Genomic DNA, 17248 nt, shown 5'->3' with positions numbered 1-17248 from the left:
CTAGGATGACTGCAGAACGAAGAGGGTTCAGTCTGTGGAACTCTCCGAGTAGGAATGTTGCCAGGGGAGAACTGTATGAAGTCCTTCAATGCAGAAAATCGGGCTTCTAGCAGCATGAATAGCTTACATGAACTAATTCAAGACTAGCCAATTAGCTTCCAAGTTTGCAGTTCCCCTAAACCCTTTCATTTTACTTCAAACTCTGGATTGAGGAGACAGATTTCAGAGCCCCACTTCTGTCTTCTTGCTAGTCCACCTTGGATTCAAGTTTTTCTCTCAAAAGCCCGTTCCATAGTATTGGCTTCTAGGTGCATCAGGCAGTAAGCCCTTGCTGGGGAACACTAGTGACTGATAGGCCTGGAATTAGATTCCTCTCTGAATTCCTCTAGATCTGACACTGTTATACTCCTCTTGCTCTAAAGCAGAGCTTGTGTTCCTTAACACTCAAATGTATCCTGGGATAAAAGTAAGGACTCTGGATATATTCCAATACACTTCTTCAGGCACAAAGCCTCGAAGGCTACATCAATAAATGACATGAATAAAGAAGAGAAACAGATGATAGGGACAGTAAGATCGTCTCTCAGTGCAGTGTCCGATAACCTATTCAGAATAGCACAAAACCATCTTGGATGGCTTTTTTCCTTTAGAATTGTACTCATATCTCAAATACAGTGACTTGGGTTCTAGATCACTGCAATAAAGTGAAAATTGCCATAGAGTAAATCAGTAGGAATTTGGGGGATTCCCAGTGCTTATAAAAGTTGTTAATCCTATTGTACACTTACTAGAAGATGTCTAAAAAATGCACATAGCTTAATTTACAAAGGTAAGACAGTTACAATAGTAATAAAGACAACTGATCAGGTCACCATAAGAAATAAAATAAGGAAAGAGATTAAAATATTTGAAGAATTAACAATATGTGGAACAGGGACCCCAAGTGAATACATGATGTTGGGAAATGATGCCATAGACGTGTTCAATGCATGGACCATAAACTTGCAGTTTGTAACAAAACACAGTATTTGTGGTGCATGATTACATGCAGTAGAATGTTTGAAAAGTATGCCTGTTAATCAATTAAAACCAGTCATGAAAAGAGACTGACTCTGGCTTTTGAAAAGAATGGAGCAGCATTTTTCTCAGGGAACACACCCCATTTTGCCCCTTGCCTTCTGTGTTATTTTACCCATCTCAGATCAAGTCTGGGACATGAAACTTTAAGGTTTGCATTAGGGACACTGCTGAAGAGTTTGCCGGAATGTGGTGCTCACCAGGAATCCTTTAATCGAAGAGATAGACAAAATTTGGGCTTCCATAGGTGAGGACTGGAGAGACGAGCACCGCAAAATACAGGTCATTCAGAGACCTGCCCAAACTTGCTCTCAGGCCTAGAATGCCCAGACAGGACATTCCATCTTATAAGCCTTGTAGTTCTCTGTGAGGTCAAAGTCTCAGTCTAAGAAAAATGGCCTCAGTTCAGTAGAGGGAGAATCTCAGGTTGGAGGGTCAGGTCCCAGGACTGGCCAGGACCATGGTGAGATCCCTGAGTGAAGAAAGAAGTATCACTAGACCCACAAATGAGGAGGCTTTACAGACCCCTGCCCCTATTCCTAACCCCAGAGGCTCCAGGCAGAGTTATAGGGATGAGAAGCCTCTTCATTTCTATCTGGTCTCAGCGAGGGAATGGATGGAACCCCAGTTCTTAGGAGGATGGCATCTTGGCCATCACCACTGGGAAGATGAGGACCATCAGTGCTGATGAGAGGATCTCTCCCACCAAGGAGGAAGGCTCACAGAGTGGCGCTGCCCCTGTCAAGGAGAGATGCACAGAGAAGTGCCCTGATTCCCCACTAGGGACTCAGAGAGGTGAGGGCTTCGTTTGGGGGCAGGAGGACTGCAGTCCGTAGTGTGAAGGGTCCTGGGCTCTGACAGACAGCATGGTGAGGACCCTAAGGGATGACCCAGGGACCGCTGAACACTGAACGACGGGGTCCCCACAGAGCCCCGCCCCTTCCATCATTCCTTAGAGATCGTGCACAGGGCAGCCATAGCCGAAAGTGTCTGCAAAACTTCTGTGCTGGTGGTGAAGAGCTCGGACTGATGTTCAGCGCGTTCGTGTGGCTAAGAGTGGATTCCCAGGACTGATCTGAAGGCAAAGTGAGGACCTGAATGTGGACTCCAGGGACCATTCCCCTGTCCTGTAACAAAGATAACTCCCAAAGTCTCATCTCTGTGATTGGCAGGGGAAGGTTCCTACAACTCTCTTAGGCCGATTTCTTCGGTACATCGTGATCTAAGACATTCTGTAAGATAAGCGATTACTTGATTCTGTAAATGAAGGAAACCTAGGCCCTAACTCCACATCTTATTCAGTAAGCTGGTTCAAGATAACATGGCATTACAATATGTTATTTCCTTTACAACATGAAAACACTAAACAGTGCAATATGTGGGATCAAGAAATAGAGGGAATGTAAGATGGATGGTATTTTGTTTCCTCATTTTTCCTAATTGTGTTTTACAAAATTATAAGTGACCATGTATGCTTCGTTAATTCAAAAATGTAAAATTAAATTCTAAGAAATTCATCCTCATGCTCACAGGCTCATTTATTCCCTAAACAGTAATTGAGCCTCTGCTCATAGAAGACTCCATGCTAGTACTTGGAGAGCTGAGAAAAAGATCTAGCCACTCACCATAAAATTATAGAGTCAAAAAGCAGCTGTCATGTAAAGGAAATGGTGACATGACAGCAGCCAAATGTGAATTCCCTGATGCAAAGTAGTGATGGGCCTTGGGAAAGTATAAGTCTATCCGTGGGAAGTAATTATAAGTTGAGTGCATGGCAGGCTGGATGAGACTGTGGCAATCGTGACCAGGGACCAGGTTCTCCATGGTGGGCCGCATAGTTTAAAGACAAAGCCTGGGATGGGAAACTGCCCTTACAGTTACAGGCACACCTCACTCTGTTGCACGTTGCTTTATTGTATTTCACAGGTACTGCTTTTCTTTTCTTTGTTCTTTTTCTTTACCAAATTAAAAGTTTGTGTCAGTCAACCTTGCTTCCAGCAAGTCTTTCGGCTCCATGTTTCCAACACCGTTTGCTCACTTCATGTCTGTGTGTCACGTTTTGATACCTCTTGCAATGTTCACACCCTCAGCAGCAAAAATGATGGACTCAGTGAAGGCTCAGATAATGGTTAACATCTTTTTTCTTTTAGCAAAGAGGTGTTTCTATTTAAGACATCTATATTGTTCTGAGGCACAATGCTATTGCCCACTTAATAACCTATAGTATAGTATAAACATAAATTTTATGAAAGCACTGGAAACCAAAAAATTTGTATGACTCAATTGTGATATGGACTTTCCTTTGGGGGTGGAGACCCAAACCTGCAGCATTTTCTGAGTCTGCCTGGGATTATGAGTAAATCAGAGAGAAATCATGTGAAGCTGGCATGGAATGTGTCCTGTGCACTCATTCAAGTACAGGGAAACCCTGTGCAGATTAGATGGTTTATTCATGTTGTCTTCTGTCTGTGGAGTTTCCCAGAAATCAGGGTGGCACTCCCCTGAGGTGGGATGATAATTTGAAGTCGCTGGACTGGTGTACTCTGCCCTCAGGGTGCGGGTGCCAGAGCACACGCCACTAAAAAAAATAATAATAATTGAAATCAAGTTATCTTGACTGTAATTTGGCAAGCAATTGGGAAGGAATAGACACTTTTGGGTGGTTAAATGAATGAAAGTGGGAGTGGTTTATGAAAAAGGTCAAGTGAGAGATAGGTAAGATTGGGGCCTTTGAAACATTTTGGAGCTTTCTGTTACATCGGCTGAGGATGTCTACCTCATGGTGACCTTCAGTGGCATACTCTTAACTGGGATATGCTAGGTTTCCTTGCTAACCAGTATTTTTCTGATTTATTTATTGATGAGTTTGGAGAAAAGTCTACTCCTGTGAAATGACCACCACAGTTTATGCCATAAACATATCCATTACCTCCAAAATTTCCCTCTCATCCTTTTTTAAGTTTATTTTTTATTGGAGTTTAGTTGCTTTACAATATTGTGTTGTTTCTGCCATATATCAACATGAATTGGCCATAGGTATACATATGTCCCCTCCCCCTTGAACATCCCCCCACCTCCCACTCCTCCCCACCCATCTAGATTATCACAGAGCACCATTTTGAGCTCCCTGCATCACACAGCAAATCCCCATTGGCTGTTGATGTTCCATATGGTAATGTGTATGTTTCAGTATTACTCTCGGTTTGTCCCTCCCTCTCGTCCGCCCCTGTGTCACCAAGTCTGTCCTCTACGTCTGCATCTCCATCCTGCCCTGCAAATACATTCATCAATGCTGTCTCCTAGATTCCATGTATATGTGTCAGGATACGATGTTTATATTTCTCTTTCTGACTTTCTTCACTCTGTATAATAGGCCCTAGGTTCACCCACTACATTGGAACTCACTCAAATATGGTCTTTTTATGGCTGAGTAGTACTTCATTTTATACAGAAACCAGAATTCTTTATCCATTCAGCGATGGACATCTAGGTTGTCTGTGGCCTATCTGTTATAAATAGTGCTGCAATGAACATTGGAGTACATGTGCCTTATTCAGTTATGGTTTCCAAAGGGTTTATGCCCAGTAGTGGGATGGTTGGGTCATGTGGTAATTTTAGTCCGAATTTTTAAGGAAACTTTATACTGTTCTCCATAGAGGCTGTATCAATTTACATTCCCACCAACAATGCAAGAGAGTTCCCTTTTCTCCACACCCTCTCCAGCATTTATTGTTTATAGACTTTTTGATGATGGCCATTTTGACAGATGCTTTCTCACCCTTTATGTTTTATGTCTGGGATAAGAACACTTGCCATAAGATTTGACCTCAGAGAGAGTGTACAATATGGTATTTTTAGCTATAAACTCTATATTATATAGTATAATTAAACTTTGTAACTTTTGATTAATACTGAAAATTGGAATACTGCCTGCTGTATCAGTGAATAAACACTGTCAATTATCAACAGTTGCAGCCACCACGGATGGTGAACCCTGAGGGAACACAGGATGTAAAAATACAGGAAACGGGCCCCAGATATGTGAAGTTCATATCAAAGGAATGATTTCAGTGAGCCCCGATTCTTGCATCTTTCCATATATGGAAAAGGGCTAAATTCCTTAACCAGGGTTATCTGGTTTTCCTTCATTTATCATAATCTTTTGATATTCAGACTACCTGCCCTTTGTTGCAAAACTTCTATGTAACCTGGCTCCTCCCCTCCCTTCTTTGGAGCAGTTCTCTCAGGGTTACTCGAGACGCTGCCTCCTGGGATGAAGTCCTAAATGTTTGTACCAAAGAGAACATACCTGTCAGCTTTTAGGTTGTGAATGTTTTTTTTTTTCTTTTAATTTATTTATATTAATTGGAGGCTATTTACAATATTGTACTGGCTTTTGCCATACATTAACATGAATCAGCCATGGGTGTACATTGTTCCCTTTCCTGACCCCCCTCCCACCTCCCTCCCCATCCCATCTCTCAGGGTCATCCCAGTGCACCAGCCCTGAACACCCTGTCTCATGTATAGACTGTGAATGTTTTTTAAATCTACAGTTCCTTCTCATTCACCCTCCCATAGACCATGGTAACCACCACTCTGCTCTCTGTTTTTTTGACTTTGACCATTTTAGATTCTTCATCTAAATGGCATGCAGTATTTGTCCTTCTGTGTCTGGCTTATTTCACTGTAGCAGAAGGTCCTCTAGGTTTATGCACGCTGTCATAACTGGAGAGGTTAGCTTCTTTTTAAGGCTGAATGGTGTTCCATTATATGTATATTTTGCATCTTCTTTATCCATTCATCTGTCACTGGACACCTAGGCTGCTTCCCTTTCTTGGCCATTGTGAGTAGTGCTGCAATGAACATGGGAGTGCAGAGCTCTCTTCGAGGTCCTGATTTCATTTCCTTTGGATAGTAGTGGAATGTGGAAAGTATTATGTGTTATTTTTGATTTTTTGAGGAACTGCTACACTGTTTTCCCTGTAAATTGGCTGTACCAATTTATATTCCTACCAGCAGTGTTGAATATGTATAGTTTACTAAGAAACTTGCAAACTGTCTTCCAAAGTGGCTCTACCATTTTGCATCACCACCACCAAGGAATGAGAGTTCTTGTTGATTCACATCCTTACCAGCATTTGGTGTTGTCAGTCCTTTGAATGCTGGCCATTCTGAAAGGGATGTCGTGGTATTTGCTTGTTTTTTTAATTTGCAGTTCCCTAATGGTATATGATGTGGAGCATCTTTCCATATGCTTGTTTTCCATCTCTGTATCTTCCTGGGCAAGGTATCTATTCCTATCTTTTGTCCATTTTTTAATTAGATGTTTTCTTCTTATTAATATTAAGAGTTCTTTGTATATTTTAGATTAGAGCCTTCATCAGATATGTCTTTTGCAAATATTTTCTCCTAGACTATGGCTCATCTTCTTGTTCTCTTGATGTATTTTTATAGAGCAGAAGTTTGAAGGGAATAAAATCTAGGTTATCAATTATTTCTTTCATGGATCCCCATCACTTTTTCTGTGATGATATTTTGTTGATTGGTTTGCTATGTGGCACATGGGATCTTAAATCGCCAACCAGGGTTTGAACTCACAGCCCTTGCACTGCAGGCACAGTGTTTGTAAAATTTTAGCTTTTTTATTTTGTGTTGAGGTATAGCAAATTAACAATATTGTGAAAGTTTTCAGGTGAACAGTGAAGGGACTCAGCCATACATATACAGGTATCCACTCTCCCCCAAACCTCCATCAATACTGCCACATAATACTAAGCAGAGTTCCCTGTGTTACAAGGTACATTCTTGTTGCTTATCCATTTTAAATATAGCAGTGTGTACATGTCCATCAGAAATCCCCTAACTATCCCTGTCCCACATCCTTCCCCAGCGGCAACCATAAATTTGTTCTCTGAGACTGTAAGTCTTTCTATTTTGTAGTTCAATTCATTTGTATCATCTCTTCTTAAATTATACATCTAAGATATGTCATATAATATTTCTCCTTCTCTGTCTGAGTCACTTCAATCAGTAATGATCTCTAGGTCCATCATGTTGCAGATTGGCGGTTGTCACAGGAGAGGGTTGGAGGATGGATGAAATGGGTGTAAGTGTCCAAATGGCATAAACATTCACAACTTTCACTTACAAAATAAAGAAGCCCTAGTGTTCTTGCCTGGAGAATCCCAGGGATGAGGGAGCCTGGTGGGCTGCCGTCTATGGGGTCGCACAGAGTCGGACACGACTGAAGCGACATAGCAGCAGCAGCAGCAGCAGGGATATAATGTACAGCATTGTGACTGTAGTTAATCGTTGCTGTTGCTAGTGGCCAAGTGGTTTCCTACTCTCTGCAACCCCATGGATTGTAGCTTGCCAGCCTCCTCTGTCTTTGGAATTTTCCATGCAAGAATACTGGATTGGGTTGCCGTGTCGTCCTCCAGGGCATCTTCCCCACCCAGGAATTGAACCCGCATCTCCTGCTCAACAGGCAGATTCTTTACCACTGAGCCACCAGGGAAGCGCATAGTTCATAATACTGTATTGTATATGTGAAAGTTCCTGAGAGAATATTTACTGAAATTGTATTTTATTTTTTAACTTTACAATATTGTATTGGTTTTGCCATATATCAAAATGAATCCGCCACAGGTATACATGTGTTCCCCATCCTGAACCCTCCTCCCTCCTCCCTCCCCATACCATCCCTCTGGGTCGTCCCAATAACCCTGTATACGAGACAGCAAAAGAGACACTGATGTATAGAACAGTCTTTTGGACTCTGTGGGAGAGGGAGAGGGTGGGATGATTTGGGAGAATATATATATATATATTTAAAGTGAGGTATAGTTGTTGTGGGCTTCCCTGGTAGCTCAGATGGCAAAGAATCTGCCTGCAATGTAGGAGACCTGGGTTTGATCACTTAGTCAGGAAGATCCCCTGGAGAAGGGAATGGTTACCCACTCCAGTGGGTAATTCTTACTTGGAGAATTCCATCGATAGAGGAGCCTGGCAGGCTACCGTCCTTAGGGTCAAAAAGAGTTGAACAAGACTGAGCAACTAACACTTTCACTTCATTTTCATAGTTGATGTACAATATTTTATGTTTCAAGGACACAACAAAGTGATTCACAATTTGTAAATGTTATGTTCCATTTATAGTTGTTATAGAATATTGGCTATATCCCCCTTGTTTTGCAATATATCCTTGTAGCTTATCTATTTTATACATATGAGTTTGCACCTCTTAATCTTCTATCCGTGCCCTTACCCTCCCCTTGCTACTCTCCCCTGGTAACTACTACTAGCTTGTTCGCTGTGAGTCTGCTTCATCTCCCTAGTCTGTTTTATTTTTTAATTCTCCATATAAATGGAATTATACAGCATTTGTCTTCCTCTATCTCACATATTTCAGTTAACATAATGCCTTCCAATCAATCCATGTTCTTGAAAATGGCAAAAGTTCATTCTTTTTTCTGACTGAGTAATATGCCATTGTGTGTGTGTGGATCTTTTCAAATTAGTGGGTTTTTTTTTTTTCATTTTTAGCAGTAATTTAAAGTAAGTTGAGCGCCGAAGAATTGATGCTTTTGAACTGTGCTGTTGGAGAAGACTCTTGAGAGTCCCTTGGACTACAAGGAGATCCAACCAGTCCATTCTAAAGGAGATCAGTCCTGGGTGTTCTTTGGAAGGAATGATGCTAAAGCTGAAACTCCAGTACCTTGGCCACCTCATGTGAAGAGTTGTCTCATTGGAAAAGACTGTGACAGAGGATGAGATGGCTGGATGGCATCACTAACTCGATGGATGTGAGTCTGAGTGAACTTCGGGAGTTAGTGATGGACAGGGAGGCCTGGCATGCTGCAATTCATGGGGTCGCAAAGAGTGGACTGAACAACTGAACTGAACTGAAAGTTAATTCAAGCTTCAATGCAGGTTATTCTGACTTAAGGTAGCATCACATGGCATACTTCTGAGTACATTCCTGAAAAATTCTTTTGTAATTATTTCTGTTTTATAGATCTATGCAACCTCTGGCACTGGGTAGGCTATCATCTGGGTTCAGATCACATAGCAGTGAACAAATGGATACCAGAACTTTAGAAATCATGAAAGCAAGAGACCACAGTGATCTTAGAGTAGCGAACCGAGTGTTGCCATTAGTGTTCATGTCTGGATGATAAATTCTGTTGCAAATGCAACCTTAGGTAGTATGAACGGGTAGTCTTTAGGAAAATGAATTGTCACAGAGAATAAACTGCCTTGATATGGGTTGCCGTTCTTTTTTGTAATTGTGATTTGCCAATGAAGTGTATCATCCCCAACTGGACCTGCAGAATCTTGTGCTGGAGGGTCACTGGCCACATCACTAAGTTCCTTATTAATCCATTTCAGTGCCACAGTCTGTGCTTTTTGTCTGACTCCTCACTGTCTCAGTGTGTGCTCAAAGGTCTGGCCAAAACTCCTGATTATCTGGTGGCTGGGAAGGACTATCTCTTCTTCTCACACTGGCTGTGCCAGTCACAGGTGCCTTCTTAATAAACAGGGAGGTTGGCCCGGGGTGGAGTCACTGGCAGAGAGTAGATGAGACTGGAGGGGAAGGGGGGACGAGCAGTGGAAACCCTTAGACTCAGACAAGCATCAAGTACGTGATGGAGACCATCCAAATTAGTGGGTTCTTTTTTTTTTTTCAGATACACAACCAGGAGTGGGAATGCTGGGTCATGTGTTAGTTCTGCTTTTAGATTTTGAGGACTCTCCTTACTGTTATCCATGGTGGCTGCACCAATTGATATTCCCACCAACAGTGCATAGATCATGTCTACATGCTCACCAGCATTTGTTACTTCTGTTCCTTTTGGATCATAGCCCTTGTGATAGGTATAAGATAATACCTCATTGTGGTTTAAATTTGCATTCATATGATGATTAATGGTGTTGAACATCATTTCATTTGCCTCTCAGCTATTTGTATGTCTTCTTTGGAAAAATGTGTATGTAAGTCTTCCTCCCATCTTTTTCTTGATTTTTTTTAAACTGTTATATCAACTGTTTATATATTTTGGATATTAACCCCTTATTGCTTACATCATTGGCAAATATTTTATCCTATATAATAGGTTGGCTTTTCATTTTGTTGATGGTTTCCTTTGCTGTGCAAAAGCTTTTAACTGTAATTACAACACATTTATTTACTTTTGCTTTTATTTCCCTAGCTTTCAGAGACAGATCCAAAAAAATATTGTTATGATTTGTGTCAAAGAGTGTTCTGCTCATATTATCTTCTAAGAGTTTTATGGTTTCCACTCTTATAGCTAGGTCTTTAATCCCTTTTCAGTTTACTTCTGTATATAGTGTTAGAGAATATACTGATCTCATTCTTTGAGAGCTACATATCGAAGAATGAGATTAGAGCGTAAATACAATTCGGTAATGTCAGAAAATTAAATGTGCTTTTACATTTAAGCCAGTAATTCAGTGTTTTCAGAAATTAATTCTGAAGAGACATCCACAACCATATGAAAATACATAAATGTCCAGGCACATGTTAATTGAGGGAACATGATATATCCACAGAGTGGAGTACTACGAAGCTATAAAAAGGAATGAGTACAATTTTGTAAACTAATATGGAGTGCTTCCATGATAGATAGAGATATATAAACGAATGTGGGAGTTTGGGGCTAATGTCGATGATACCAAGTCCAGTGCCTTCCCATTCTAGTATGAGGAGGCTTTGAGAGCTGAAGAAGAGAGAGCCAGAGCCAGAGCTGCAGCCAGGGCTCCTATGGTGCCAGGGCCAGTGCACTTTCTGGAGCATGTCCAAATTTCCTCCCACCCCTAGTGAAGTCTGAGCAGATACTTCACATTGCTTTTCAAGAAAGCAGGCAATCTTCCCACAAGAGGAGGGCCATGGTGGGGCTCATGGAAATTCAGCATATAACATATTTATTTGTGTTCCTATACAATATGCACAAATTGGAGGTTTTTCTTGTTTCTGTTTTTAAGTATTGTTCCTTTTAATTAAACATGTGTTTAGCTTCAGAGTCCAAGTATACTAATGGCACAGCTTTGACATGTACTGCAGATTATCCAGTTGAAAACTAAGGATTTTTGTATTACATAGCACAGACTGAAATCCTTGAATCATTTCTTGTCATTCGGAACAAGATAACATGATATTGCAATATGGATTTTTTGTGAATATGGAAATTTTTCCACAGTGAAGTCTGTGTGATTATCAGATACAGAAAAAAATTTTAAGAAGTATTCACTTCTTCGTTTGTTTTATTTGCTTTAGTCTTTCTTTGTAAAATTGAAGTTTATTTACCTGGATTGGCTTCGCTTATTTAAGAATGGGGGAGAAGTGAAATCCCAGTAAATTGCTTTCTTGCACACTTGCACTGTAATTGTTCAAATATCAATTTAGCATCTGCTCTTTGGAAGGCTTCTGGGTGGTTTTGGGGATGCTAAGAAAAATAAACTCAACCCCTTCTTATAGAATTCTAGAGTCTAAGAGCAGCATTCATATAAAGTAGCTGGTGAACTGAGATCTAGGGGCCTAATAAAAATGAGGTGTAAGGAGGTGAGGGGATTGAGGGCTTCCTCATGAGGAGTCTAGTGTAAATACACTGAGGCAAGGCACTTGGAGACTTTAGGACAATAAAAGTCTGGCAGCGGAAGGTAGTTTTAAGTTAGGCTACAGGGCGAGCCCACCAGGGAGGCTGTGGAAACACTGAATAGGGGTCAGACCCTCAGATGGCGGGTCAAAGTTCAGAGACTTAAGCCTGGAATGGAAAACTACCCTGAACAATTGCTTTGGAATTATGGGGCTTCCCAGGTGGCTCAGTGGTAAAGAACCCGCCCACCAATGCAGGAGACATGGGTTCAATCCCTGGGTCAGGAAGCTGCCCCTGGAGGAGGAAATGGCTACCCAATGCAGTATTTTTTCCTGGAGAATCCCATGGACAGAGCAATCTGTTCAGTCCATGGGGTAGAAAAGTGTCAGACACGACCGAGTGACTAAACAGGAATAGGAGTAGACCAAAGAGAAATCCCCCCTGGGGTGGGGATGGAATGTGCCCTGTGCTCCTGCCCCAGTGCCCGTGAACACAGTGCACAACCTAGATGTTTCATGCACATGCTCTCCAAGGAGGTTCTGTGAAATAAAAGTAGTAGTAGAATGAAACCGAAAACTCAGAAGCTAGTGGGCTGACACTGTTTGCTGTGAGTCGTGTAAACAGAGCTCATTTTATTGAAAGGGCATTCCATTCAGCGTTTTTGGCTATGTTGATAATTCCACCAAAGTCTGTGAGGTGAGTCTATTTTAGTTGATGGTGAAATTGATGAAGATGGGGGCTTATTTTATTTGGTTACTTATTTATTTGGCTATGCTTGGTCTTATCTTTGGCACACAGGATCCTTCATCTTCCTTGCAGCCTGAGAGTTCTTTAGTTGCAGCATGAGCAATGTTTCAGTTGTGGCATAGAGGATGTTTAGTTGTGGCATGTGAACTGTTAGTTGTGGCGAAGCTGTGGCATGTGGGACCTAGTTCCCTTATCAGCAGTGGAACCCAGGCCTCCTGCATTGGGAGTGCAGAGTTCTAACCCCTGGACCACTAAGGAAATCTCTAGGAGTTGTTCAGATGAAAGAGCAGCCGGGAAGGAAGACAGAATTAGTCTCAGAATCAAATTTAGATTCTTCAAATTCCATTCAGTTAAAAACGTACCCCCATACTCAAAATACGATCTTGTAGTGGAAATGAAAGATTCTTTCTAAACAGCATTTTGGACTGATTTGGTGTTCCATGTGCGAGAATGCCACAGATTCTCTGACATCTCCTGGATTTAAAAGATTCCTCAGGGTCGGTGGTATCCTCCAGGATAAAAATATTCATAATCTTAGTAAAAACAGATATTGTGTAAAGTCTCAGTGTGGTCCAGGCACTGTGCCAGGTGCTTTAGCTACATGCCACTAGCCCTACAACAGCCACTTCACCTGAGGCTCCCCCAGTTTGCGATGGACCCAAGTCCACACAACTGATATGAGACAGAGCTGGGACTAGAGCGCTGGTCTGAATTTAACCACAGCATGTACCCTTCCACTTGTCCCGGCCTGAGGTGCTCATGAGTCAGTAAATTCACTGTCTTCTAGCAGTCCAACATGTATCTTGAGTGACAGAAAGAAGGACTCTGTGATGAAAACACTGGGATGGAATGCATAGCCAAGACAATACAAACACCATAATAATTAAGAGGTGTGAATAAAGGAGAGAAGGGGGTAATGCTCAGTTAGCATATGATCACCTGCATGTGCAAATTCAAACACGCTCAAGTGATCGAGGGCTTACAAGATTATCTGGTGCTATCCTTCTATGTAGAAAGTAATTTTATATGTTTTAATTAAAAATAGTTATTTCTATTTATTTTTTGACTGCTCTTGGTCTTAGATGTGACATTTGGAATCTTTGTTGCCACATGCAGGCTCTTTAGTTGCAGAATGTGAGATTTTAGTTGTGGCACGAGAACTCTTAGTTGTTGGATGTGAGATTTTTAGTTGTGGCAAGTGGGATCAAGTTACCTGACTAGGGATCAAACCTAGGACCCCTGCATTGGGAGTGCATAACCACTGGACCAACAGGGAGGTGCCAAGAGTAAATATTTTAGAACTACCCTAAATCTGGTGACTCAGATGGTACAGAATGCGCCTGCAATGCAGGAGACCCGAGTTCGATCTCTGGGTTGGGCACAATCCCTGGTGGAGGGCATGTAACACACTTCAGTATTCTTGCCTGGAGAATCTGCATGGACAGAGGCGCCTGGCAAGCTACAGTACATGGGGTCACAAAGAGTGGGACATGACTGAGCGATTAAAGCTGGCTGAAGAGCAGGAATATATCACCGCTATCTCTTTGACATTGTGACATCTGTCCTGAGTTCCTTAATTTCTGCTGCATTTTCCTCATCTTACATCACTTTTGGGACTGAGACCCGTTTACTCCAAGATTTGCTAGAGGGTAACTGCTCACTATTTGTAGGAATATGCATTCCCCAGGAAGCCTTTAATCGAGGGACAGAAGCTGATATGGGAACCTCCATGAAGGAGGACTGAGGGACAATCACCCCTGAATATAGTGGTCACCCAAAGACTAAGAAGAGGAATCTTAGCTCAGTAGAAGGAGCAGTCCCAGGCTGTGGTAGATGTAGAGAGGATGCTAAGCAAAAGGAATCGGAAGGACTCAAGTTGCATTCCCACAGTCTATTCTCAGAGGCCCTGATGGACTAGGATCACATGAGGATCATCCTGACTTCCAACTTGGAATTCTCAGGAGACTAGGACCTTGATGTAAGACAAGAAGCTTCATAAAACAGAGAGTGGAGTTACAGGATTCATCACGTGTCAATGTGAGGACCTGAAAGTGGACTCACAGTAGCACATACTGTAAAAGGAGGCCCTGGAAAATCACTGATACTGTGGTCCCCAGGAAGCTCTGGGCACAGATGTCAGGTTGATTTCAGCCTAGAAAGTCTTAGCGAGGTGAGACCTCTGTCTAATACAATCAGCTGCAGTTTCGCAGAGGGAGGGACCTGAATCCAAGGAGGACTTCACATGAGATGCTGAGTGTTAGCGGGGACCCCTGCAGAGGGAGCCGAACAGAATTCTGTAAATTCTTAGCCCTGAGAAGCCCACAGGAGCTACTTCTGAGTGGTCCACTCATTCAACCTGTGTGATCTTAGGGAGGGCAGAGTCTCCTTTAGCCAGATCAGAAGCCAGATCTGCAGATGGGGGTGTCTTGACCATAACCGGACTTAAGGTGAGGACCATCAGTGCTAGTGAGAGGATCTCTCCCCCAACGAAGGAGGCTCACAGAGTGGCAACCCACCTGACAAGCAGAGATGCTCAGAGCAGAGCTCGCCTCACACCACTAGGGAGTTGGGAAGGCGAGGGCTCTGTTTGGGAGCTGCAAGACTCGGGTTCATAGGAGGGGGCATCCTGGGCTCCGATACCAGACAAGTAGGACCCAAGGAGGAATGAATATTGAGCTACCGGGGTTCCCATAGCACGCTGCCCCTGCCGTCATCCCTGGGAGACCCCACGTAGGACGTTATGCAGCTCCCCACCACTTCTGCTTTGAAAGCCAGCGGATCGACCGGTAGCTGCGGCGACCATATGGTGGAGACTTAGTGTTCAGGACTCGTCCGGAACCAAGGTGAGGCCGTGAATGTAGCTCATGGGTCTTTCCCAACCCTCCCAGTAATAAAAGTGACCCATCCACATCCCACCCCTGTGATATGGCTCTTATGAGTCCCTCAGAGCTATCGGCTGAAGGTGGTCTAGAGTGTCTCAGGCTAAGGCGTTGGTCTGTGGGGGTAGGCCCGGATTCTATCCCGGGAGGAGGTCTAGGTCCTAGATGAGGGACCTGAGGGCTGATGAGCAGACTTCGACACCGCCCAGGGGACCACACTGAGCGGCCCCCCCTGTACTGGGCTGTAGGAGGCCCCGGGTAGAGCTGGCCAACTGTGGTGCCCACCGGTGTCCACTGGAGGTGGTTTGGGGGAAGTGAGAGCCTTGCTGTAATGGAATAAACTCAGTTCCACAAAGGGACCTAGTCCGCAACAATATTAATGGCTCTGACGCTGAGTGAGGATGGGGCTCCTCCCATAAGAAATGGAGACACATAAGGCGCCAGTCCTATTTTGAGGACTGGGAGAATCGGGCGTTTTGACATGACACTTCCTGGGACATCTCAGGGAAGTGAGAGACCAGGTCAGTGGGGGCAGCCTCAGGTTGACAAGGGAGGGTTTCAGGTGTCCTGGTGGATGGTGAGAACCTTGGGGGCTGTGGATGTTCGACACCACGTCATTCAGACCACATCTCCCTGTCGTCATCCCTGGGAGACCTCAAGGATACATGTCGGTCCCCACTGTGGGCTAATGGGGACATAAGGGTCTTGGTCTGAATGGAGTGGTCAGCAGAGGAAGAAACCTTAGACCCTGTCATGAGTCAAATGTAGAGCTTGGTTGCTTCTGTGTCATGGCTATTGTAAATAGTGCTGCAGTGAACATGAGTACAAGTGTCTTTTTCCGTTACCATTTCCTCAGGATATATGACCACTAGTGGGATTGTTGGCTCATGTGGTAGTTTTATTCCTAGTTTTTGTAAGCAGAGTGAATTAAGTCAGAAAGAGGAAAGCCAATATCATATATTAATGCATATATATGGAATCCAGGAAGATGGTACTGATGAACCTATTTGCAGGGCAGCCGGGAGATGCTGACATAGAGAACACACTTGTGTACCCAGTGGGGGAAGGAGAGGGAGGGGCAGATTGAGAGAGTAACATTGAAAACGTACACATTATCATATGGAAAATAGATAACCAGTAGGAAGTAGTTTTATGACCAGGGAGTTCAAAGCCAGTACTCTGTGATAACTTAAGAGGGGTGTGACGTGGGAGGGAGTTTCAAGATGGAGGAGACCTAAGATATACCTATGGCCGATTCATATTGATGTGTGGCAGAAACTGGTACACTATTTTGAATTAATATTGTAAAAAAAATAATTTTATTTTCAAAAAGACATATAGGAGAAACCAGAAGCAAAAAAATATTTTAGACCTTGAATTGGGATCTTGTGTGGATCCACAGGGACATCAACCTGCCTGCACCAGATTTTGTTCTCAGGAGACCGTGTTTGGTAAAATAAGGTCATCTTCACTTCCTGCTTTTGGGACACGGAGTGATTGGCTTTTACTATCAAGCAGCCATCACTTCAGGAAAAAGTTGAGCTTCTCTACCAGGAGCCCAATTGAGGAACCTGAGTGAGGACTCATTGCATCCATCCCAACCCTCAGATTTCAGCCCAGGAAATCTCAGGGAAGGGCTGTGAGGCTGAGCACCTTCTTTTCTGTTTTATACGAAGTCTACGGGAGGGGAAATGTCTTGTCTGAAGGTGAAGACACCAGTCCGCAAATGGATGATGGTGCCCAACGTTTTAAGGAGCCAAGGTAAGGACCTTGAATGATGATCCCAGTGAACTCAAGATAGAAAAGACCTAATTACCTCTCAGCACTGTTTATCTATCTCCTGGCAGGGAGGTGGACTGAGGCATCCCCTCACTTGCCTCTGGATCATGGGGAGGTCTAAATTGTCTACATCAGAGTAGCAGAGGG

The 17248-nt window shown here is 43.1% G+C and overlaps 1 protein-coding gene across 8 annotated transcripts in view; it reads left to right on the top strand.

The window, feature by feature from the left end:
* Window positions 1-17248, top strand: part of LOC129638775 (melanoma-associated antigen B1-like) — a 32418-nt gene that overhangs the window by 12035 nt on the left and 3135 nt on the right. For 5 of the 8 annotated variants that reach the window (XM_055563433.1, XM_055563432.1, XM_055563430.1 and 2 more), the window contains one exon: window positions 8626-8885. In XM_055563433.1, the coding sequence (XP_055419408.1) occupies window positions 8863-8885 (23 nt within the window). In that variant the 5' untranslated portion in view covers window positions 8626-8862. Of the gene's footprint in view, window positions 1-2033; window positions 2563-8625; window positions 8886-9770; window positions 10433-17248 lie in introns of those variants that run through there. The other 3 variants (XR_008708014.1, XR_008708015.1, XM_055563431.1) reach the window with 3 other exon arrangements.

Source organism: Bubalus kerabau, chromosome X (assembly GCF_029407905.1).
Source record: "Bubalus kerabau isolate K-KA32 ecotype Philippines breed swamp buffalo chromosome X, PCC_UOA_SB_1v2, whole genome shotgun sequence".
Lineage (NCBI taxonomy): Eukaryota > Metazoa > Chordata > Mammalia > Artiodactyla > Bovidae > Bubalus > Bubalus kerabau.
The sequence above is the reverse complement of the archived record's forward strand: the minus strand, read 5'-3'. Positions and strand labels throughout refer to the sequence as shown.